At 40.1% G+C, this 26,129-nt stretch overlaps 1 protein-coding gene across 1 annotated transcript in view; it reads right to left on the bottom strand.

Moving 5' to 3' along the window:
- Nucleotides 1–26,129, bottom strand: part of LOC117518171 (E3 ubiquitin-protein ligase HERC2-like) — a 248,382-nt gene that overhangs the window by 198,273 nt on the left and 23,980 nt on the right. The window contains exons 5-14 of the mRNA XM_034179230.1: nucleotides 22,738–22,960; nucleotides 17,416–17,516; nucleotides 13,322–13,463; nucleotides 13,125–13,229; nucleotides 12,867–13,035; nucleotides 7,860–8,033; nucleotides 4,322–4,510; nucleotides 4,021–4,172; nucleotides 242–399; nucleotides 24–137 (exon numbers count right to left, since the gene is read on the bottom strand). Of these exons, the coding sequence (XP_034035121.1) occupies nucleotides 24–137; nucleotides 242–399; nucleotides 4,021–4,172; nucleotides 4,322–4,510; nucleotides 7,860–8,033; nucleotides 12,867–13,035; nucleotides 13,125–13,229; nucleotides 13,322–13,463; nucleotides 17,416–17,516; nucleotides 22,738–22,960 (1,527 nt within the window). The remainder of the gene's footprint in view (nucleotides 1–23; nucleotides 138–241; nucleotides 400–4,020; nucleotides 4,173–4,321; nucleotides 4,511–7,859; nucleotides 8,034–12,866; nucleotides 13,036–13,124; nucleotides 13,230–13,321; nucleotides 13,464–17,415; nucleotides 17,517–22,737; nucleotides 22,961–26,129) is intronic.

The following is a 26,129-nucleotide window of genomic DNA, read 5'->3' as shown; positions in this document are numbered from 1 at the left end:
GTCACAAAGGAGACTGTTCTTACCATTTTCAGTCACAGCAAGTGTCTGAGCGTCACCGCTTCCACATGCAACATCCACCACCTTTAGACCTTTCAGTGCTGTCACCAGCATGGGTGTAGTTTGGTCCTCACTTGAGCCTGAAAACACATTTGGAAGAAACGTTTTTAGTGAAAAACAGAAAGAAAAAAATACAGCTATTCAAGAGGAGACTATCTTATCTTTCAGTGCACACGTCACTCACCGTGACCCAGGCGTCCATAGTTCCCTCTGCCCCAAGTATAGAGCTCACCATCAGCAGTAATAGCAGCACTGTATGTGCTCCCGCAAGCAATGTGGACCACGTGTCTTCCTGTCTGCTTACCATTGAAGGCTGCAATCATAGTTGGCTCTTCTATGTATCTGAAATAAAGGAGAAATTAAAACAATGGCATTGGAAAATGTTTAAAGAATATGGAGAAAAATTTTTGTGAGGGAATCCTGAGATTCACAATGAAGAGCAAGCCTTTATTTGCATGGAACCTAAAGCTGCTGTATTTTTTTTTCCAGTCGATAAAATTTGGTTGACAAATAACATCAACATTTACTGCATTTTACTTTGTGCCTTAAACACTCAAAATCTAAGCTTTAATGATAAAACTGAGAATGTGAATTGTTAAAGGTGCTTTCAATTTAGCAGCAAATAAATTTCCATGTAAAAATGTTTTCCTTATACAGTGAATCCGGAAAGTATTCACAGCGATTCATTTTTTCCACAATTTCTGATGTATATGATGATTTCTAAATTCTCTTTTTTCCCCCTCAGAATTCTACTCAACACCAAATAATGAAAACATGAAAAAAATCTTTTTTGCAAATTTATTTTATATATATATATATATATATATATATATATATATATATATATATATATATATATATATATATATATATATATATATATATATAAACAAGTCACATGTATACAGTGCATCCAGAACAAATTCACGCCGCTTCATTTTTTCCACATTTTGTTATGTTACAGCCTTATTCCTAAATGGATAAAACTATTTTCCCTCAAAATATATTAAAAATAATAAAAAAAAAGAAATCACATGTACATAAGTATTCCCAGCCTTTGCCATAAAGCTTAAAATTGAGCTCAGGTGCATCCTGTTTCCACTGATCATCCTTGAGATGTTTCTACAGCTTAATTGGAGTCCACCTGGGGTAAATTCAGTTGATTGGACATGATTTGTAAAGACACAATCCTGTCTACATATAAGGTCTCACAGTTGACAGTGCATGTCAGAATACAAACCAAGCATGAAGTCAAAGGAACTGTCTGTAGACCTCAGAGACAGGATTTTCTCAAGGCACAAATCTGGGGAAAGGTACAGAAACATTTCTGCTGCTTTGAAGGTTACAATGAGGACAGTGGCCTCCATCATCTGTAACTGTAAGACGTTTGGCTCCACCAGTACTCTTTCTATAACTGGCTGCATGTCTAAACTGAGTGATCGGAGGGAAAGGGCCTAGTCAGGGAGGTGACCAAGAACCCAATGGTCACTGTCAGAGCTCCAGCATTACTCTGTGGAGAGAGGAGAACCTTCCAGAAGGACAACCATCTCTGCAGCAATCCACCAGTCAGGCCTGTATAGTAGAGTGGCCAGACAGAAGCCACTCCTTATTAAAAGGCACATGGTAGCCCACCTGCAGTTTGCCAAAAGACACCTGAAGGACTCTCAGACCATGACAAACAAAATTCTCTGGTCTGATAAGAAAAAAATTGAAGTCTTTGGTGTGAATGCCAGGCATCATGTTTGGAGGAAACCAGGCACCATCCCTACAGTGAAGCATGGTGGTGGCAGCATCATGCTGTGGGGATGTTTTTCAGCATCAGGAACTGGTGAGACTAGTCAGGTCATTCTATAACTATAAGTCATTCAGGGAAAGAATGCAGCAATGTAGTACCACCATGCTTTACTGTAGGGATGGTGCCTGGATGGCTAGTGAATTTTGTTTCTCATAGTTTGAGAGTCCTTCAGCTGCCTTTCAGCAAATTCCAGGCAGACTGCCATCTGCCTTTTACTAAGGAGTGGCTTCTGTTTGGCCACTCTACCATACAGGCCTAATTTGTGGATTGCTGTCAAGATGGTTGTCCTCCTGAAAGGTTCTCCTCTCCCCACACAGAGGAATGCTGGAGCTCTGAAAGAGTGAAAATGGGGTTCTTGGTCACCTCCGTGACAAAGCCCTTTCTCCCCCAATCGCTCAGTTTAGACATGTGGCCAGCTTTAGGAAGAGTCCTGGTGGATCCAAACATCTTCCATTTATGCATGATGGAGGCCACTGTGGTCATTGAGACCTTCAAAGCAGCAGAAATGTTTCTGTACCTTTCCCCAGATTTGTACCTCAAAACAATCCTGTCTCAGAGGTCTACAGACAATTCCTTTGACTTCATGTTTGGTTTGTGCTCTGACATGCGCTGTCAACTGTGGGACCTTATATGTAGACAGGTGTGTGTCTTTCCAAATCATGTCCAATCAATTGAATTTACACCAGGTGGACTCCAGTTAAGCTGTTTTCACTGATCTCAAGGATGATCAGTGGAAACAGGATGCACCTCAGCTCAATTTTGAGCTTCATGGCAAAGGCTGTGAATACTTAAGTACATATGATTTCTGTTTTTTTTTATCTTTAATACATTTGCAAAAATAAAATACACTAGAAGCATTCGGAGAGTGCAAATCGCCAAGGCCATGGGGTCACTGACGCCATAACATCTACACGCCGTGGAATCATTGAACCTAAAAAAGTCTAACAATGAGGATTGCTAGTAAAAAAAAAAGTTTAATCTGCTGTGACTGGATAGCATGTATCCTTAGCGCTTGGCATCACAGTTTATTGCAACTTGCACCTTTCCCAGAAGCTACTGTCATCTGAGCACTGATATTGATATTGCATGTGCATATAGACAAAAACAAATAAGAGACAAAATTCAATTATTCATCTAAACTGCAAATATATAAATTTTTTAACATTTATGAAACACTAAATAAATAACAGTAAATTCTGAAATAAAACTATTTTTTAAGTGTTGCATGTGCTACACAAGGCCAAAGGGTCACTGACCCTAAAGAGATTCCCTCCTTGGCACAGTGATCTATTCAACAATTCAGTGTTACAACCAGAACTATGATACATACACTTTTCTTTCCTTTATATTTGACATCCTTGACCATGAAAACATAGCACTAGAACTTGGAATCACTTTTATGTCTTTATTAGTTCAAAAGTTATTGTATAAAAACGATTTTTTCGGTAATGGCGGTTTTCTTCTGGATCTAGCTCCATAACATTTGAAGCTACATCAAATCTGATGACACCTTACTGAATCAGTACAGATTCAGCTACAATTTGGTGTTAGTTGTACATCTCTAGCTTCATTTGTCACCTCACACTGACACATTTTCTATCTTCCCTATATTTTTCCATATTCTGGATCACCAGATCCGGAATCCGGATCCGATCATCATCAAACTTTGTTGTTTGATAGAACATTTGACTATGTTACACCCTAATTTTTTTTCAAGCCTTTCTGCCTTGTTATTGTGGAGTTAGAAACTAGAATGTCAAAATTCCCCCTATCCCACAATGGTGAAGAATCCTTTAAAAAATTCCTGGATCCGGATCACCACTAAAATTTAATCACTTGTTCCTCTTGTCATTTCCAACCACTCCACAAAATTTCATCAACATCCGTTCAAAACTTTTTGAGTTATCCTGCTGACAGACAGACAGACAGACTCGACCGAAAACATAACCTCCTTGGCGGAGGTAATAAAAGCCTTTTTCACACTGTCATTATGGGATATTGTGTGTAGAATTTTGTAGAATGAATATCATCCATTTTGGAATAAGGCTGTAACCTAAAATGTGGAACAAGTGAAGTGCTATGAATACTTTCCAGATGCACTGTATAATTTGGTGGAAATACAAAAGTGAGGCGGTCACTTAGGACACCAAATATCTGTAATTATTTACGTGGTGTCTCCATGTCCAAGCCGGCCACCATCGCCGCAGCCCCAGGAGAACACCTCACCATTGGATGACAGGGCCAAGTAATGCTGCCCATCAGGATGAGCTGCTAGCTTTACAATCTTTCTGGAGCTCAGGCCATAGACTAAGGTCGGAGCCTGCAACAAAATAATTCAGTGAGTCAATCTACTGCAAACAAGAGAATGAAAGAACTATAATTTTTTTTTTCTCATTTTTACCTGAAAAAAGTCAGTTTACTCTGAGGGATTTATAAATAAAGAGAAAACAAATCCAGAACAGAACTGACCAGAGTTGTGCTCTTGTAGTTCTGAGTGTAGACAGCACCACTGCTCGACAGGATGAGGAAACCCTTTTCTGAACAAGCAATTTGTGTGACTCCGAGGCTGGACATAGCTTTACACTGAATGGGTGCATTGACATTGGCGTAACTTTTCCAGCCCAGTAAGCCCCAAGCAATCACCTCCTGCATGGTTCCCTGGAACACAAAGACCAAAAAAAGGAGATGCCAATTATCTCTTTGCTGCAGTTGTGCCTCACAGTAGAACTAGCCAGTGATAAAGAAACTGCCTTGTAAAATCTGTGTCCTTTGACAGTCTTTACAAGTGAATAACTACAACCCCAATTCCAATGAAGTTGGGACGTTGTGTAAAATGTAAATAAAAACAGAATGCAATGATTTGCAAATCCTCTTCAACCTATATTCAATTGAATACACCACAAAGACAAGATATTTAATGTTCAAACTGATAAACCTTATTGTTTTTGTGCAGATATTTGCTCATTTTGAAATGGATGCCTGCAACACATTTCAAAAAAGTTGAGACGGGGCAACAAAAGACTAGGAAAGTTGATGAATGCTTAAAGAATACCTAACTGGAAACAGGTTGAGTGCCATGAATGGGTATAAAAGGAGCATCTCCAAAAGGCTCAGCCGTTCACAAGCAAAGTTGGGGCGAGGATAACCACTTTGTGAACAACTGCGTGAAAAAAACAAAAACAAAAACAAAAAAAGTCCAACAGTTTAAGAACAATGTTTCTCAATGTTCAATTGCAAGGAATTTAGGGATTCCATCATCTACAGTCTATAATATAATCAGAAGATTCAGAGAATCTGGAGAATTTTCTACACGTAAGCGGCAAGGCCGAAAACCAACATTTAATGCCTGTGACCTTCAATCCCTCAGGCAGCACTGCATTAAAAACTGACATCATTGTGTAAAGGATCTTACTGCATGGGCTCAGGTTTTCTCACTTCAGAAAACCATTGTCAGTTAACACAGTTTGTCCCTACATCTACAAGTGCAAGTTAAAACTCTACCATGCAAAGTGAAAGCCATACATCAACAACATCCAGAAACGCCGCCGCCTTCTCTGGGCCTGAGCTCATTTGAAATGGACAGATGCAAAGTGCAAAAGTGTGCTGTGGTCTGATGAGTCCATGTTTCAAATTGTTTTTGGAAATCATGGACGTCGTGTCCTCCAGACAAAAGAGAAAAAGGCCATCCAGATTGTTACCAGTGCAAAGTTCAAAAGCCAGCATCTGTGATGGTATGGGGGTGTGTGTTAGTGCCCATGGCATGGGCAACTTACACATCTGTGATGGCACCATCAATGCTGAAAGGTACATCCAGGTTTTGGAGCAACACATGCTGCCATCCAAGCAACATCTTTTTCAGGGACGTCCCTGCTTATTTCAGCAAGACAATGCCAAGACACATTCTGCACGTGTTACAACAGCATGGCTTCATAGTAAAAGAGTGCATGTACCAGACTGGCCTGTCCAAGTCCAGATCTGTCACCCATTGAAAATGTGGAGTGCATTATGAAGCGCAAAATACAACAACGGACACCCTGGACTGTTGAACAACTGAAGTTGTACATCAAGCAAGAGTGGTAAAGAATTCCACGGACAAAGCTTCAACAATTAGTGTCCTCAGTTCCCAAACGCTTATTGAGTGTTGTTAGAAGGAAAGGTGCTGTAACACAGTGGTAAACATACGAGGGCTGTCAATAAAGTAACGGTCCTTTTTATTTTTTCCAAAAACTATATGGATTTCATTCAGATGTTTTTACGTCAGACATGCTTGAACCCTCGTGCGCATGCGTGAGTTTTTCCACACCTGTCGGTGACGTCATTCGCCTGTGAGCACTCCTTGTGGGAGGAGTCGTCCAGCCCCTCGTCGGAATTCTTTTGTCTGAGAAGTTGCTGAGAGACTGGCGCGTTGTTTGATAAAAATTTTTTCTAAACCTGTGAGACACATCGAAGTGGACACGGTTCGAAAAATTAAGCTGGTTTTCAGTGAAAATTTTAACGGCTGATGAGAGATTTTGAGGTGAGACTGTCGCTTTAAGGACTTTTCACGGTGCGAGACGTCGCGCAGCGCTCTCAGGCGGCGTCATCAGCCTGTTCAAGCTGAAAACCTCCACATTTCAGGCTCTATTGATCCAGGACGTCGTGAGAGAACAGAGAAGTTTCAGAAGAAGTCAGTTTCAGCATTTTATCCGGATATTCCACTGTTAAAGGAGATTTTTTTAATGAAAGACGTGCGGACGGGTCCGCGCGTCGGGACGCAGCCGCCACGACGCTCCGCCACAGGAAAAACACCTCTGTTGAAAGCCTTAAGGACAAGTTGGAACATGTCCTGCCTGTTAAACAATTTCTCATATACTCACTCCACTGAAAGCCATCAAAAGCCGCCTGGATTTTACAAATGGTTATCAACACGGAGGTGTTTTTTCTGTGCCGCCGCACCGCGCCGGCTGCGTCCCGATGCGCGGATCCGTCCGCACGTCTTTCATTAAAAAAATCTCCTTTAACAGTGGAATATCCGGATAAAATGCTGAAACCGACTTCTTCTGAAACTTCTCTGTTCTCTCACGACGTCCTGGATCAATAGAGCCTGAAATGTGGAGGTTTTCAGCTTGAACAGGCTGATGACGCCGCCTGAGAGCGCTGCGCGACGTCTCGCACTGTGAAAAGTCCTTAAAGCGACAGAATCACCTCAAAATCTCTCATCAGCCGTTAAAATTTTCACTGAAAACCAGCTTAATTTTTCGTACCGTGTCCATTTCGATGTGTCTCACAGGTTTAGAAAAAATTTGGATCAAACAACGCGCCAGTCTCTCAGCAACTTCTCAGACAACTGAATTCCGACGAGGGGCTGGACGACTCCTCCCACAAGGAGTGCTCACAGGCGAATGACGTCACCGACAGGCGTGGAAAAACTCACGCATGCGCACGAGGGTTCAAGCATGTCTGACGTAAAAACATATGAATGAAATCCATATAGTTTTTGAAAAAAATAAAAAGGACCGTTACTTTATTGACAGCCCTCGTATCACTGTCCCAGCTTTTTTGAAACGTGTTGCACGCATCCATTTTCAAAATGAGCAAATATTTGCACAAAAACAATAAAGTTTATCAGTTTGAACATTAAATATCTTGTCTTTGTGGTGTATTCAATTGAAAATAGGTTGAAGAGGGTTTGCAAATCGTATTCTGTTTTTATTTACATTTTATACAACGTCCCAACTTCATTGGAATTGGGGTTGTACTATTCAAGGTTTCTCATAAATTTGCTCCCTGTCAACTAAATGTAAAATGTCAAAAGCCACGAGTCTCCACGTCTGACATGTAACTTCTTAAAAAAAAGTGAAAATCTATGTGTCAAAATCAGTTTCAACCTCAGTAACCTACAACTTACAGGAAGCTAATATCATACTGTATACAAAAATGTTACTCCAAAATCATTTTATATGGTAAAAGATTAGAGTATAATAATAATCTGCCACAAAAAACTACAAGTATCAAAAACAGCTGCCACCTTGTGCGATGTGGGGGAGTTACAGTGTGGAGGGCTGTAAGGAGAAGCCAAGCGGTCCAGGTGAGCCATGATCACTACAGCTGTTTGCCTCAGGTCAATGGCCAGATCATTATCCTGTGGCAAGGTCAAGTATCGCAGGAAACTCTCATTGGGACTTAGAGGAGCTGTCAGAATCTGAAAATCATAAAAAAGAAAAGAAAAAACCCCCCCCCCAAAAAAACCAAATCAATTACTTTGATGCTCATCCAAAAACAGCAGAACAAAGACTCAAGGGCAAATGTATTAAAGCAGCATATGATGCACTAGACCTACTTTATTTTGATAACATTTTAAATAAGAATTTACTATACTATAGTATAATATTTTACAGATTCAATAAATGGTAATATAAGCACAGGGTAATACTGTGAGCTATACATGTGTCAATGCAGTAACACTGTCATATTTAGATGCTTTATTGAAAGGTAATAAAAGTACACCCGTGGAAATGCTGAGCTAAAATGGTTTCCAGACATTATTCATAGGCAGTGCCCCCAAATAAAATACGTAGTCTTCATGAGCTGTGGTTTTGACATATAGTAGATATTGGTTCTCCGCACAGACATATAGTAGATATTGGTTCTCCTCATAGATATCGTTTAAGTTTATTCTTTGCATCATCAAATTGTTCGTATGTAACTGACAGACAAGATCAGTGTCACCTTTGGAATTTTACTACAGAGGGCAACTTTAGCTTCATTTCAGAATTTATAGGGTATTTTTACCCTCACTTTAAAGTTTTAGAGGGTAATGGCTAATTTGTGTACATTGTCAAATGTAAGCAGAATAATCATGTTTACCTGAATTCCTCTCACATTTAATTTCTGTACATGCAGCTCAGACTTAATCACTAATACAGGCTTGCTATAATAAAAACAAGGATAAAAAAAAGAACAAGATTTCAACCTTATTTTTAAGAAAATATCAATGATAAAATATATGACTGGGAAAAACAGCCTTTTATTTGACTGAAAGTCAAAACGCAAAACAATGCAGGTGCATTTTCAAATGTTTTCTCAATCTTTTTACAATGAGTACCACCTTAGAAAATATTTGGCTTTCCAAGTACCACTATTACAACTGGAATTAAAAGTGTCACAGCACTCCATTTATTCACGATCAGTGTTCACCACAGCCATTCGTCATCTCTATTAATGACCCACCAAGACAAAAAAGTTTGTTAAATCATACTATTAACAACATGTCATTCATTAAAGCAGCTGAGGTTCGAGAGGCAGGGCTATGACATCATTAGTTCAGAAAAATTCTGTAAATTCAGTGGGGTGACTATACGACAGAAGGCACTGGGAGGCACCAAAAGCTGTGTATCTTCATGCAGGGTCAGCGTTCAAAGCTTGGGAATTACAATTAATTGATGCGAGCTTACGTGTATCAACAATGACTGCTGTTGTACATGTAACATAACAGGCCTACAGGCATCTGGGAGATTTCCATCAATTTATAATTGCTCTCCATCACGTCTGTTACGTATTTGTGGCTTGCTATCGGAAGCGTGTATTTGCAGAGTCTGACTCTTTTGAAGTATTGCTTCATTTCACTTCTCTTATACACCCTGGATTTCTATGGTTTTCCATGTAATAAACACAGCATACACCAGATTTTCGCTCACATCGGACAAAACGTTCAGCCCCATTGCAATTATTTCCATTAAAAACCCCTCACATGTACCAGAGGACAGAGCAAGGACAGAGCAATCTGGGCATGCCCGGCCCAGCTGCTTCTGGAAAGCTGACAGGTTTTCAAAATACCAGTTACTCTGATTAAGGGTCACCAGGGGGCTGTAGCCTATCCCAGCAGTCACAGGGTGGGAGGTAGGGTATATATGGTGCAGGACGCCAATCTATCGCAGGGCCACATATAGACAGACAAACGCATTCATGGTCAGTTTAAAGTTTCCACTTCACCTATTCTGCATGTTGCTGGAAGTGGGAGGAAGCCAAAGCACCCAGCGGGAACCCATGAAAACAAAGGGGGAAACACGAAAACTCCACACAAAAAGGCCCCAGGTGGGAAGCGATCCCATGACCTTCTTGCTGTGAAGCAACAGTGCTAACCACTAATCCACCGTGCTGCGACAACAACAAATTGCTCTTAAAAAAAGAAGCTGCTCTACTATGCAAGACACCTTTTCAAATCCAGAAGAACTATCATCAATTTGTCCCAACACAGAACTGGTAAAGATTTTGAGCCAACAAAGACTGCCTATTGTATGACTAGACAGTTCTGGAAGTCCCCCAGACTCCACGTCAATGCTACCATAGACATTAACGCTTGTCCGATTGTCCGGGACAAGTGTAAAATGTGACCGGACAAGCAATATGCTCAAATTGTTGTCCAACCGGACAAGTGGCATTTTTTGGTTTAAAACATTCAAATTCTTTATTTTCATCGCTCGGAACCAAAATACCTGAATGCCGCCTTTTTGTTTTCTTATTTACATCACGTTTTGTGTCGCACCTCGTGAGAAAGCATCTTCGGTTTTTCCCGCCACTCTCCACGCAGCGGACAATCGGAAAACATGTTATCACAGGGTTCTCTCTAGACAATGGAACAACGGCGCCGCCATCATAGTGTCATACTCTGCTTTATACTCTGCCCTGCTCTCAGGTAGTTTTCTAAAATCCAGCCAGGCTGTTTGTGCTGAACTGCCCACTCGTCCCTCTCCCACCGACAGGCTGCAGCTCAGTGAGGACAGTGGGAAAAAAACTCTGTCAAAGTCTTCAGATAAAAAGAGCTCCTTCTGCTTGCATAGCTCCAGAAATTCATTTATAGGCTTTTACAGTTGAAAGCCTTCATGTTTCATGAATAGACTCTCGTTCCCTCACACACACACACAGAGAGAGAGAGAGAGAGAGAGAGAGAGAGAGAGAGAGAGAGAGAGAGAGAGAGAGAGAGAGAGAGAGAGAGAGAGAGAGAGAGAGAGAGAGAAGTGTGAACAGCAGACGTTACACGTTGTAAAAAAGCAGCGAAGCAATTTTAATAAAGGATCGTCTTCACCACACAGCGAAAGTGAAACAGTAAAAGTGTGAAAAACTGATTCAGAAAGTTTTTTTCATCCAGGATTCATCTTTAAAAGAGCAGATTTACTCCTTTACTTCTTCCAGAATTATTTTTTTCATTTTCTTTTATTATTGTTGTTTATGCACCAATGACACCCGATCAAATTACTTGTATGTGACAACTTACTTGGCAGTAAATTTGATTCTGATTTGACAATTAAATCAGTCCCGATTTAGCTCTTGTTCAAACAAGACAATTAGGGGTTATGTTGTTTTTTTTGTTTTGTTTTGTTTTAATAAGTATGCAATTCCAATCAAAAATGATGAAAAAAGCTAAACTGTTAACATGACAGAAAACTCTGCCTGGACTTTTACTGGATTAAAGGTACAGTGTGTCATTTTGTTTTTTTTTAAAGAAGAGAGCAAATGTTATGTCCATCAAATATTAATGTGTTTTTAAACTTTTCAATGTCATTTATTTTCTTAACATAGACAGAAAAATACAAAAAAGAACTTTGATATTACAACATGAGTGTAATTTTTTTGGCTATTATTCTTGCTTTCAATGCATCTAAAACCAGTCAAAATGACTCGCGTCTCGGGCGTTCCACCACGGGCGCTTTTCCGCTGCAAGTTAAAAGACTCGCAGTGTCTTATCTGCTCATAACATCAGTCTGCACGTGACAAAATTATTCCATGATCCAAAAAACAATAAAATAAAATAAAGTGTAAATACTCAGTTTGGCCTCCATGTGAAGTGGAGAAGCGCCAGACACCGTCTGTGCGCGCTCGTCAATATAAGTGGTCCACCTACCAATTAAAAGGATTCTGACGGCGAGAATGAACTGTTCTGACACGTATAAAAAATGTGCATCACCGACCCGAACCACTCGGTGGAAACGGGGCTGTCAGTAGCCTGTAAAAAATTCATGAATTAATGGGACTATTAAGATAATGGTTCCGGCACTGATATCACTTCCTGCTTCTTCTCCAATGTTGGGACTTGCCAGGAAGTTCCTGGTTTTTAGTGGCGCGCCGTTAAAAATCGGAATATTTTTCTCTTCAGTAACTGCACACCAGGAAAGGATAAATTTCAAACTGTTTAATTTTAGTCTTAAATACTCAAAAAACATTACATATCGTGTCACCTACACTTTAAGCAGCTGCCCACAACATTATCAGCTCAAAGGGAAGCTGGATTAGTGCAAGAGCACTGCGTACACATCTTTAACGTGAGTATTCATGTAAGAAGAACACAGTACAATCAGATTTTGACATACCAGCAGAGATTTGCAAAGTGACAATGGAATGCAGCTAGAGGTCACATTGTTAAGACCTGCTGGACAAATTGTCACTGATGAATCAAGGTTCAGTGCCAGTTATCCCAACCATTAACTCTAAGTCTACCAATATCAAAGTCACTCAATATGAAACCAAGAATTGCACATCAATGACCCTAGAGGACAGCAATGACGATGCTCTACTTGAAGCCTTACAACAACACTGAGTTACGATTCTCCAAGTTTGCATCCATTTTGAGTGCTTGTCACTACCTTGCCAATGACAAGATACTGCCTGAATTTTTTGTCAAGGTTTCCCTCTTTAAATCAAGGCTTCTCTTTGGTCAGTCCTCACCTGTTCAAGTTCTTCTACTGCTTCAGCCATTTGCTGTTGGCAGTAACTATCAGTTAAGGTAAGCCTCAACCTAGGTCAACAACTAAAAGCATGAATGGAACCATTTGCAATATTCTTCCTTTCCACTCCGTGGCAGGCGGTAATTATTATTTGCATTATTTCTAAAATTTAAACCAACAAAGACCATTATATCACAAACTGGGTTTCAGTGCCATCAGTAGACAAAAACTGGTTTATTATTTGATAACTTCATAGAATCTCATAAAGGACTATCAGTAATAAAACCTGTTGATAAAGTATAGGTAGTCTTCACCTCAGCTTCTTCAAAAATGGGCTCCTCCTTGCTACTCTGTATATTCTGGAAGCGCTGCAGGAGGGGTAGTAAAGGAGCACATGTCCCCTGGGTGGAGCGCTCATTGTCCATCTCTCTAGTGCCAATTTCCCAAAGGCGCAACAGCAACAGAACAGCAGACAGCAACTGACTGAAAGGAAATGATAAAGGGGGAAAGAAAATGAGGAAACAGAATAATTCAACTGCAGTAGGGTATTAGCACTTAGTACATATAGTTACCTGAGTGTGCCCCTCTGGACTGCCAACTCAAGAAGAATAGCCAAGGCTAGGTGCTGGTCCTGCAGTGGAATATTGCCTTTGGTGCTTGCACTGCCATGGACATCACTGGTGCAAAAAGAGGAGAGGAATGGATCATACATAACATTCAATCCTTCTTACAATGTACAAAGTTAGGATCTGACAAGTCAATGACTAACCTGAGGAACTTAGTGGCCCTCTCAACAACCTCCAGCCACACAGAAGATACTGTTCCCTCATCAAACAGCGTGGCCTCTGGTAGGGTACGCAGTGCATCCAGAGACTCCTGGAGAAGCTCACTGCAAAGATCTGCATCATCTCCTGTAACAAAGCACAAAAATTAGTTGTTTATTAATGGAATTAATAAAATACAAAACAGACTGATTATGCTAAAACATACAACCCCATTTTCTAAATATGGTGAGTTGAAGCCCCTTGATGTGTTGAGATTTCTCAGCCAACTGATTCATCAAATGTTTCTTTACTTTAAGCCTCATTTAATATCTCATTATAGATTACTGACATAGCCATTTGATTTGCAGCATCCCCTACAATGATATTAGGAATGTTGCACAGCAAATTTAGGATGCGGTGCAAAAATCTAAAAATCAACATTTGATGATTTGAAAATCGCTTACAGTCAGGGCTGAATTTAGCGCCATCCCGCTACACAAAAATACATAAATGATGGATTTTTCATACGTAGCATTCTAGGGATAGGAGGGGTGGCCAACTGGTTAGTACACTTCGTTTTAGTGCGGAAGGTTCCCGGTTCAAACCCCACCCCTGCCACATTTCTCAACGTAATGTGAAGCTGTGTCAGGAAGGGGATCCAGCGTAAAACTTGCGCCAATTCAACATGCAGATCCACCTCAGATTTGCTGTTGCGACCCCAAGTCTAAACAAGAGAGCAGGCAAAGGGACTTACTTACAGCATGTAAAATGAACAGCATGTAAAACCTCCTCCTGTTTTTTTGTTGTTGTTGTTCTTTGTTTTTCTTTTGGTGGCCAATAGAGATAGATATTAGGGAGTGTTTATAAAATTACAATGAAGATAAATAGTTTTCAATAAAATGTCTTACTGGAACAAATTCCATTTTAATTGTCTCTTGCTCCCATAATTTTGTCACAAAAACAAACAAACTAAAAATATCACACCTTACACTGCCATCTTCAGAATGAGTGTGCATAGATAGCTCTGTAAGGCAACAAATGTCTGTGTGGGAGAATGTGGCTCGCATATCTCTCTGACTGTTTGTCAGATCGACCTCAGCTTTCAGATTATGGCTTGCGCATGACACGATAATGTGCATCCTTTATCATGAAAATTTTGGAGATTAATTTTCAAAACCTTTACTTTGATTAACATTGTAACATTCATACTTCCAAGATGGCCTGGCTCGCTGCTGTTACTGGTAGCAAAGCTAAACAACATTAGATAGGTCATGTTGCTCGCACTGTTTCACAATAAAATGTTTAAAGCCAGCATCCCAGCACATACTTTTACTGTGAAAGGCATGTAGTCAGTGTTCCTTATGACTAAGTTTAACTTGAGACCACTGAGGAGAAATTAGCTACAATCCGTTTTTTGATAACACCAACAAATGTCCCACTATTTGTACAACATTTCGTAAGTACATAAGCTGAATAAAATACAATATTTTCCCACAATTTGTACAACATTTCATTAAGTATGTAAGCTGAATAAAATATTTGTTGTGAATTCAAGTTTAAATAAACTGTGTCCAGGAGGTGGGATACTGATTTGCAGGTTAAAATATTCTAAATGTCGTCAGGTGTGAACGATCCCGCTGCAACGGTTTCATGCAAGCAACAGCGTCCTGCACAGCCTCATACGACCATCCATGAGAAATCTACTGAGGTCCCAATTTTCTATAGGAATACAAACTTCCTACAGGAACTGCACTAGTTTGAAAGAAAGTAAAACTTAAATATGTTTCTAAAGCTCACCTCGGATATTCATTATTTTGCCATCCCCACCAGGAGACACAGTGAGATAACACAAACGTTTTTCTCTCTCTCTCAACTTAAAGCTGCTGTACAAAACAGCCAAGTAACTGCTCACTACAATGACCACCAGATAGGTATTAAAAAAAAAAAAAAAAAAAAATGGAATCCCCATTCAATCAATGAATTTTAATGTTCAAATGCAATGCACAATCAAATTTACCTTTCTACATGGTATGCACAGCTTATTATAAAATGTTTTACGCTCTGTGTAGAGAAGCACTCCGTGCATGTGCCAAAGCAAGAGGTGATCCAACAACCTCTCGTGCAAGCATGAAACAAACATGTCCGATCCCACTAACAACTTATTTAAAGTGTTGCTTTATTTTTCACTCTGCAAAGACGCACAGAAAGGGAATTCAGAGGTGAGGCACTGTCACACAATTTCACAGACTGTACCCATGTGTCGAACGTGTAAACACTGACACAGAAATTCCATGTAAATAAAACTCAAGTGTTTATGACAAACATCTGTTGTTGCTGGGTTGACTGTCTTCCAAATGCCTTTTAAAGAAGAGTCATCAGGAGATGACTTATCCCCCAGTCCCCATAAATCAGTAATACAGTAATCAGAAAGTGTTGGGGATCACCCAAGTACACCCTTATGCTAAATATGAATGAAACTGGTTAACTGGTTCTTGAGATATCACGCTAGCAAGGGTAGCAATGACAATATCTTGAATATCTCAATGTGACCTTGAAATTGACCCCAAGAATCACCGTAATTGACTGGTGTTGGGGAATCACACAAGTACATCCTCACACTAAATATGAATGAAAATGGTCAACTTGTTGTTGAGATATTACGCTAACAAGTGAAAAAGGAGGGACAAGCAAATTGACGGACATGCTGATCGCTATATCCCCCATATTTCATACCAAGAGGATAAAAACCTCAATACTTCAGGTAAATGGTGGAAAGCTCCTTTTCCAGATGATTTTACTGATACATGTATTGAGAGAAAATTAATATAACCTGAGGGTATTACTGAACATTGTTTTACAGAAGGCTAAAGACATCAGAATCTTTACCAATGCAGATGCAGGCACTGACTGACTGAACTGGTACATCAGGATTGGATTAAAAAAAAATGAAAAGCTCTAAATAATTACATCACACCACCTCCCCACATGAAACTAACCCTGTCGGAATAGGACTTTTGTTTGGAAGTCTGCTGGAATTTCACAAAAATATCAGTAGTCAGTGTTATGTACACACAAGAAACACAACAACTATGCGCTTCAACATTTTAAATAATTAAGTTGCTTAACATAAATGTTACACTGCAAAACTTGGACGCATTCAGAGACAATAATGTCTCATTTATGATCTTCATTCATTCCCAGTCAGGCTTAATCAGTCTGATTAGAGCAACATCATATTTTTTTGATCGACATCATATTTTTGATTTTTGAGATAGATATGCACTGATTCAGCAGTGGGTCGGTGAAAATAATACACTGACGCCCACAGTGCATTCAAAGAATGTGGGTAAATGGAGAATGGGAGTCTAATGTGTGCTGGTCATATTACAGGAAGGCTACAGAGGAGAGGCCAGCACTCTGATCCCACCCAATCCCACGGGACAGACACTGCTCAACATACTATCAGTGCGAAAAACAAAATCTACATCTCGACTTACAAAGCCACCTTGGTATGAGTGCTTTTAAACAAACACAGCCTCAGCTGCTAACTATCACTTAGAAAAGAGCAGGTTAAGTAAATTTCCTACTTTTTTAAGATTTAACAAATTGCTGCTTTAATTCTGGAAAACTTGTAGATTTTTATTTGACTTCTGACACGATAGAGTTACACAGCATGACTGTGAAACATTTTGAACTGTTAACACCCAGTGGACATATGCAGCCCAAATCAGACGATCAGAAACACATATACAGTAACTTGGGTTAATGTCATACAGTGTCTTTACAGCAGGTAGCTGAGGGGATAAGGAGCTCTTGGCCTGTAGATCTGGGTTCAAATCCGACTTGTGCTTCCTGTACATATCCTTGGAAAAAACTCAATCTGCACTGTCCCAGCCCACCCAGTACTGGCTTTGGCTGGGAAGTAACCTGCATCGGACTGGTTCACACTACAGAATCCGGAGATCAACTCATGTAATGTGTTGTTTACTGTGAGCAGCATTTTTAACTTTAACTAACAAAAAAAAGCTCCATTATGGTAACAGCAGATACAAATCCCCAACACTGAAACACAAAACCTTTGATCCCAGGACCTTCTTACCTGACCTCCAGGCCCGACGCAGGAAGGCAAAGGCAAATGAGAGAGCTGCTCTGGAGCCGACTCTGGCCAAACCTTCAACACTTTTACTGACTGGACGGGAGCTGGAATAACACACACAGATAAACTCAACTTGCATATTAACTGTTCAATGATCTTAACATTTTAATTTATTGAGGTTACAGCCACCAATCTAGCTGCTACTGCACATACAGTGAAAAAAAATATTATATATACATATACTCAACAAAAATATAAACGCAACACTTTTGGTTTTGCTCCCATTTTGTATGAGATGAACTCAAAGATCTAAAACTTTTTCCACATATACAATATTACCATTTCTCTCAAATATTGTTCACAAACCAGTCTGAATCTGTGATAGTGAGCACTTCTCCTTTGTTGAGATAATCCATCCCACCTCACAGGTGTGCCATATCAAGATGCTGATTAGACACCATGATTAGTGCACAGGTGTGCCTTAGACTGCCCACAATAAAAGGCCACTCTGAAAGGTGCAGTTTTGTTTTATTGGGGGGGATACCAGTCAGTATCTGGTGTGACCAGCATTTGCCTCATGCAGTGCAACACATCTCCTTCGCATCATCCGTGAAGAGAACACCTCTCCAACGTGCCAAACGGCAGCAAATGTGAGCATTTGCCCACTCAAATCAGTTACAACGACGAACTGGAGTCAGGTCGAGACCCCGATGAGGACGACGAGCATGCAGATGAACTTCCCTGAGACAGTTTCTGACAGTTTGTGCAGAAATTCTTTGGTTATGCAAACCGATTGTTCCAGCAGCTGTCCGAGTGGATGGTCTCAGATGATTTTGGAGGTGAACATGCTGGATGTGGAGGTCCTGGGCTGGTGTGGTTACACGTGGTCTGCGGTTGTGAGGCTGGGTTGGATGTACTGCCAAATTCAATCAATCAATCAATCAACTTTTTTCTTATATAGCGCCAAATCACAACAAACAGTTGCCCCAAGGTGCTCCATATTGTAAGGCAAGGCCATACAATAATTATGAAAAACCCCAACGGTCAAAACGACCCCCTATGAGCAAGCACTTGGCAACAGTGGGAAGGAAAAACTCCCTTTAACAGGAAGAAACCTCCAGCAGGAGGTTGTTCTTTGAAACGCCTTTGGAGACGGCTTATGGTAGAGAAATGAACATTCAATACACGAGCAACAGCTCTGGTTGACATTCTTGCTGTCAGCATGCCAATTGCACGCTCCCATCAAATCTTGCGACATCTGTGGCATTGTGCTGTGTGATAAAACTGCACCTTTCAGGGTGGCCTTTTATTGTGGGCAGTCTAAGGCACACCTGTGCACTAATCATGGTGTCTAATCAGCATCTTGATATGGCACACCTGTGAGGTGGGATGGATTATCTCAACAAAGGAGAAGTGCTCACTATCACAGATTCAGACTGGTTTGTGAACAATATTTGAGAGAAATGTTAATATTGTATATGTGGAAAAAGTTTTAGATCTTTGAGTTCATCTCATACAAAATGGGAGCAAAACCAAAAGTGTTGCGTTTATATTTTTGTTGAGTGTATGTAGGTTTCAAACCGTACCTTATGTGTATAAGCAAACAGCAGTTTGCTACCTGCCATTTGTAGGTAGCAAACGGTATTGAGGTTTGCGTGTATGTGTAATGCCTCAAGAAGGAGTAGGTTCTGTGTGCTATTTTACTGCCCCTTTAACATCAATGACAGCTTGGAGACTTTTGTGGTAGTTGTGGACGAGACTCTCTGATGGTAAAGCTGCCACCGAATGTGTCTTGGACTTTATTTACATCAATTACAAAGAAATACAAACAGTATGGCACTCTATGGTAAATCTGCATGGAGTATACAGTTCTCAAAAACTGAGTGACTGTGCAAGAAGGAGAAGAGTGAGGAAAGCCACAAAGACACCCAGACAACCCAGAAGACGTTTTAGGCTTCTGTGGTTGTGATTGGAGAAATTGTGCACAGCGCAAATTCTGCATTTTGCATCACCACTGTTAGCTTCATATTGGAGTAGAGTGGAGAAGGATATTCTTTCACCAAAAGAGATCAAATCTAGCCTTGCATCTCACATGTACCTTCTGGTAAATTGCAGCTTAACTTTCAGGACTTAAAAATTAACAGTATTGGTATTGGCAAATATCCAAATTCAGGAATCGGATCAGAAGTGAAAAACGGTAGATCGGAGCATCCCTACACGTATTTCCATTGTGGTCCATTTAAAAAAAATAAAATGACAAAGCAGACAATGATATAATAATAAAATTAAAAAAATTGAATAATAACAGTGTGTATATGATAACGAAAACCAAAACAATTTATAAATACATTAAGACAGTAAATTAACATTTAAAAAATTACATAAATAATAGGAAATAAAACTGGTTGAGTTCTTCTTCTAAAAATTGTTGAGGTCTAAGATCTAAGGTTCTAAAAACATTCTGGACTCACGGGCCATTCCAACTCATTATAGAAACTTTGCAGAATTTATTACCACCAGTGAAAAATGTCAGCTACCCATTTTATAAACACTACCCAATCTAGAGGCTGTGGGTCTCCACAGGCAACGTGCTAGTCTATATATTTAAAGCCACGTGGCCTCTGTGTAAGTGTATGCATGTGTGCATGTGTATGACTTCAATCACAGAGAAACTGGGAAGAGGTGTCATTTGCCGTTTAGTATGCTTGTGTATTTTGGGTCAAGGATGAACACTGCGAAAATGGAAATTTGATAGGACAAAACTAGCAATGTTTGCTAACAACAGTGAACAATGCACTATGCAATGTAATGCACCATGAGAGTGAGTTTGGGGGTTTTAAATGTTATTGTGGTTCATGTTACGTTAAGTGTTCTTAGTGCTATTTATTGATTGTGTTTTTGTAGTTCAATTCATTTATTCAGTTTAGTTAAGTGTCATGTTACCATTACCATGAGTGACAAGTGTAGTGTGGTTGATGTCTTCTACCACCGTCTCTGTTTCTGGGTGTGCAAAAAATAAAAGTACCCACTTACAGCAGAATGCAGAAAGCTCTGACTTGGTTTTCATTCTTCCACGCAGCTTGTCACAATATATTAAAAGAGGCGGCGTCTGTGGACATGTATGCATGCATATATCTTCTATCACGGACAAACTGGGGAGAGTTGACGTTTGATAGGACTAATATTTTTGGAGAAACTACGGAAATTAGCTAACTTTTAGTTCATTTCCGTAGTTTCTCCAAAAATATTAGGATGCTAGTGAGAAAAAATATTTTAACTGAAATTTTTTTCCGTGATGAACGGATTGTGCGCCAAAGGCATGATGTCCTCTAGGGACTTCCTCTTGGTCCTCTAGGGCATAATGAAATAAGAAATTTGATTTCTGTTCTGCTATTTTCATCATAAAAGCCTCCCTGTTCCCTGTCACAGTGGCTGCAGCATTGTTGTTAGCCTCCGATCTGGCCAATCCCGTGGCAGACAGCATCAATCGAGTTGGGTATGCACCATCCTTCGGCCTCTGTGATGCTCGGTGCCAGTGTGACCCCCCTGCCCGGACGGGGAGCACACACGCAGCGTCCAGCACAATGGGATGTTCTTTCTGGCAGCTTCTCCTCTGCTACACAGGCTGAGGTCACCGCCAAGATAAAACAAAAAATGCAAAGCTTGTCCTCTGATCATCGGGCTTCATGTAACATTTGCATTTTGTTATGGTTTGTGTTGTCTGGATGTAAACAGGATAAAATAAAGAGCTAAAGTTGTTAATGCGAAATCTCCCTGAAAAAAATGGGTCTGTACACGGTCAGATTCCCACCAAGTCTCCTGCTAAAACATCAAGAGATGACAACATTCATAGCACTGCTGCAAGAGCAATACAGGAATAATTTATTATATGGAAATAACAGAATCTGAATTTTGAATGAAATCAATCATATGTCTGAAGACTAGCACCCATGCTAACAACACTGAACAATGGACGTTGATAATTAAATTCTGGACTCACACACCATTCCAGCAGGGGGGCGGTACATCATCTATGTATTTATCAAAAGCATGCATGCCTGCGTGATTTTATTTAGTAATTTCAATGTAAGCACATAATATAACTGTAAATATTAGTCATCTCATTTTAATTCCCACAGATCGATTCACACATCTAAAGATCGATTTTAATATATATATATATATATATATATACATACACACACACACACACACACACACACGCACGCACTTTTGCCAGCATTGGAACAGCGTCTCTGAAGAAATGACACTGCAGTTGGGGCATTGCGCTGTTTCCGAGGGTGTGAAAATTATCATTTCTCTACATTGATTATGGACTCGCTGGTTCTGATTTAGAAGCAACACGTCCACAATTTATTCATCAACCTCTGTTAAGTCAATCATGACAACCGGGACTCTTGTCTGTTGCGGGGCAAGACAAGAGACTCGTCCACTGTTTAATTCACACAGCAGTGTTTTTCCCCCTTTAGTTTCTCATAGCATGCCTTTTCCGTGTGACCGTGCACAAAGGTTCCCTGGTGTGGACTGACTTTTCAGTCAGTCTTTTCCACCAGCACTCACTGCGTGGCTGTGGGAGAAGACTGGCTAATAAGTATGTCTGTGCGGCTGTGGGAGAAGTTCTCCTGCAGCGTGATGCACTGCAGACGCGAGTGTTTGTACGGGAGACTGGGACCATTTGCCCAGGGTACATTTTTAAATTTATAGCTCTCTGAAACACCATTTCCTGACACGACATCACACTTATGGCAACTGTAAAATTAATCTGTGCCTCAGTTCTTAACTTAGCAGCTACATTCCATTGTTATGATTTTGGTGCGACATGTCCTTTAATCAGGAACCTTTGCTTTGCAAGCAAGCATATGAACAGCTTATCTACAACACCGCCTTGAGGAATACTGAGGAACCCAGAAAAGAATGTTTTGATCATGTATGATTATCATTTAGTCAGATCTTTAAGGGACACCCACTTTCAAACTCAATACAGCACATCCACTACAATGAACCTGTGTGTCATCAAATTTTGGACTGTAAAATAAATCACCACAGGAAACTGACATGACTGAAACTGAAACTGACCAGGCACCTAAGTGGCTCTACTCTACTCTTTTCTACTCGTCCTTTTAGATATGTAGATATACCTTTATATACTAGCATAGTTCCACCTTAGAATTGGAATACAATATATAAGATATACCTTACTGAATTTTCATGAGTGTAACATTATTCCTTTGTAGTGCCCGTAGTAATCACTAAGCCACATCTACACACACATGCTTTGTTTTTGTTTGTTTTTTGTTTTTTTACCTCTTGTTATCAGAAGCAGGTAATGGTGGGCTAGGGGGCATCTTCCAACGGTTCTTGTACTTTTCCTCGATCATGCTGTGGCTCAGTGACATGAGGTAGCGTTCCAGGATAACAAGACGCTGGCGCAGGCGTTGGGCAGAGAGGGTGCTCTTGGCCATCTGAAGAGAGAGCTTTTGCTGGTCGTCAACCAGGACCATCAGACAGTCCTTCAACTCAATTTCATCTACACACACCAAAGAATGGAACAAGAAAACATTCCTTAATTACTGTACACAAACAACTCAAACTGTTTAAAATCATCATTAACCCTCTGGGGTCCGAGGGGCATTTTTTGGACAGTTCACTTCGCCTGGCATAAATGTTTTATTACTGCTGTTAACAGCTCTCCCTGCATCCCACAATCAAGTTTTATGTCTTTTTTTCAGGACAACCTGTGCTTTCAGAATATATATGTTTTTGTTGTGTTTTATAAGTGTAATAAAGGTTTACAATCAAAATAGGCATGGAAAAAAATAAGCGAAAAATAATTTCCACACACATTTATTCAAACACACAGCAAACTATAATAAACAACTGTTTTAATACTTTATAAAGGTAATTTGAGGGTCTTGTGTGAAAGTCTGTACAACAAAAAGGTTCAAACAATAAACACAAATGCACATTTTGAACAATATATACAAAATGGACTATGCGTTTTGTTGTCCACTGATATGGTAAATAGTGCTTTATGCAGAGAAAGCAACAGGGTTATCCAGTAACATTCACATGCATACTAGTGGAGCAATCCTGATAGTTACACACGCTTTGTTTGAGCACGTGAGATTGTCATCAGAGGCTCTCCGGCTGCTCCTGCTTTCACTGATCGCTGTGCGTAATGGCGCAGGGCGCACTGAGTATGTACTAATAGTATGTACTCATTGGAGCACCCAGGGAGCTATTCAAACGGGCCAACTAGTAACACATCACTCTTGAAAACAATCTTTGGCTTTTCACGTGAGGTAAATCTGCTCTACGATTGGATTTTTGGAAAACCATGTGATGGTGAACCAATTCCGATTGGACACTCACACTGCGCACGTCATCACACAGCTTCTATGAGGAGTACAAAGATGGCCAATGGCTGGCTCGAAGGTCCGCGGAGTTAACTTTTCAGCAAAAAAAACTAAGTTTCTATCTCATATCATTCAAAAGTTATTTATAATTTAGTAAAGCTTGGTCTTAGCCGTTGTATACGATGGCATCAGCCCCAGAGGGTTAAGCTGTAAAGTGTTTCATTTGGTACATGCAGTCTGAATTGTGGGAAATATAGGGATGTTTAACACAAAGTCCCAGCCATCATATATAAATGCAGATGAAAACTAATTTTGCACATTATGACACCTTTACTTATTTTTATTTTATATATATATATATATATATATATATATATATATGCACGCACACACACACACACAAAATGGAAGGATTTAGGTGGACCAGCGAATTTTGTCCGTTATTGATATCTGCTATATATGTATAAAATGGACAAATCCACTATATGTATGTAACGGGGAGTTAGTTACAGTCACCAGGTGCCTACCGATCAACAGCACCAATCCTCAGCACCAATTAGGCTTGCATATTTCCTTGATTAGCCTGACCTTGAATAGGGACATGCCTCATTTATTGCCCAGGCCAAAATGTCATCTGAACAGAAATAAAATGCCTGCCCTAAATAAGCGTTGGGCATTATGTGTATTAAAAAGATTACATTTGATTGAGTCACTCTTTTTCCAAGTCTGCTGCGGAGTGGTACCTTAAAATCCTAAAGCCTGATTTACGCTTCTATAACTCTGTAACTCCGTGGTCATGCAATAACATCAAAGTGTGCATGACCCTTTTAAAGTTCTCTGTCATGCTCGTGGGCATCGTATTGCAATTTACCACAGGAACAGTGTTTTTTTTCGGGATCAATTTGTCCCTCAACAAGTTCCACTTCTTTATAGAACCTCCAAACCAACGTTACGGTACGTGCAATTTCCCTCTATGAATTGCCAGTCATTTGAGCATCTTTTTCTGACTCTGTGTTGTAAAGTTGGTCATATTTGTGGACTTTTCTTCCAAACATATTTGATCCATAATCGAAATGTAATCAGCAGGCACACTGCAAAAACTATTAAAATATGACAGGAGGGGAAGGAGTGAAAGGGGCAAAATGACAAATCACAGCTCTTGCAGTCTCTGTCGTTTAGCAAGTGTGCGTCAGGCTACAGGGAGGGTTTGCAGCCACGCAGAGGGCTCTGATCTAAAGTGGATATCTTTGGTTTGTCACACCTAGGGATATGCGCAAATAGGTCAAGGGGTACAAACATACAGGTACTGGTCATATAATTAGAATATCATGAAAAGTTTATTTCAGTAATTCCATTCAAAAAGTGAAACTTGTATATTATATTCATTCATTACACACAGACTGATATATTTCAAATGTTTATTTCTTTTCATTTTGATTATAGCTGACAACTAATAAAAATCCCAAATTCAGTACTTCAGAAAATTAGAATATTAATTAAGACAATACAAAAAAAGGATTTTTAGAAATGTTGGCCAACTGAAAAGTATGAACATGAAAAGTATGAGCATGTACAGCACTCAATACGTAGTTAAGGCTCCTTTTTCCTGAATTACTACTGCAATGCGGTGCGGCATGTACTCGATCAGTCTGTGGCACTGCTTAGGTGGTATGAGAGCCCAGGTTGCTCTGATAGTGGCCTTCAGCTCTTCTGCATTGTTGGGTCTGGCGTGTCGCATCTTCCTCTTCACAACAGCCCATAGATTTTATATGGGGTTAAGGTCAGGCGAGTTTGCTGGCCAATTAAGAACAGGGATACCATGGTCCTTAAACCAGGTACTGGTAGCTTTGGCACTGTATGCAGGTGCCAAGTCCTGTTGGAAAATGAAATCTGCATTTCCATAAAGTTGGTCAACAGCAGGAAGCATGAAGTGCTCTGCAACTTCCTGGTAGACGGCTGTGTTGACCTTGGACCTCAGAAAACACAGTGGACCAACAACAGCAGATGACATAGCACCTCAAACCATCACTGACTGTGGAAACTTTACACTGGACCTCAAGCAATGTGGATTCTGTGGCTCTCCTCTCTTCCTCCAGACTCTGGGACCTTCATTTCCAAAGGAAATGCAAAATATACTTTCATCAGAGAACATAACTGGACCACTCAGCAGCAGTCCAGTCCTTTTTGTCTTTGGCCCAGGCAAGACGTCAAGTCAGCAGTCTTCCCCATGATTGTGTAGCCTACAGAACTAGACTGACTGAGAGACCAGTTAAAGGCCTTTGCATGTGTTTTGAGTTAATTTGCTTATTAGAGTGTGACACCAGGTGTCTTCAATATTGA

The sequence above is a fragment of the Thalassophryne amazonica genome, chromosome 10 (assembly GCF_902500255.1).
Source record: "Thalassophryne amazonica chromosome 10, fThaAma1.1, whole genome shotgun sequence".
NCBI lineage: Eukaryota > Metazoa > Chordata > Actinopteri > Batrachoidiformes > Batrachoididae > Thalassophryne > Thalassophryne amazonica.
Note: the sequence above shows the minus strand (reverse complement) of the source record. Positions and strands in the feature narration are given on the sequence as shown.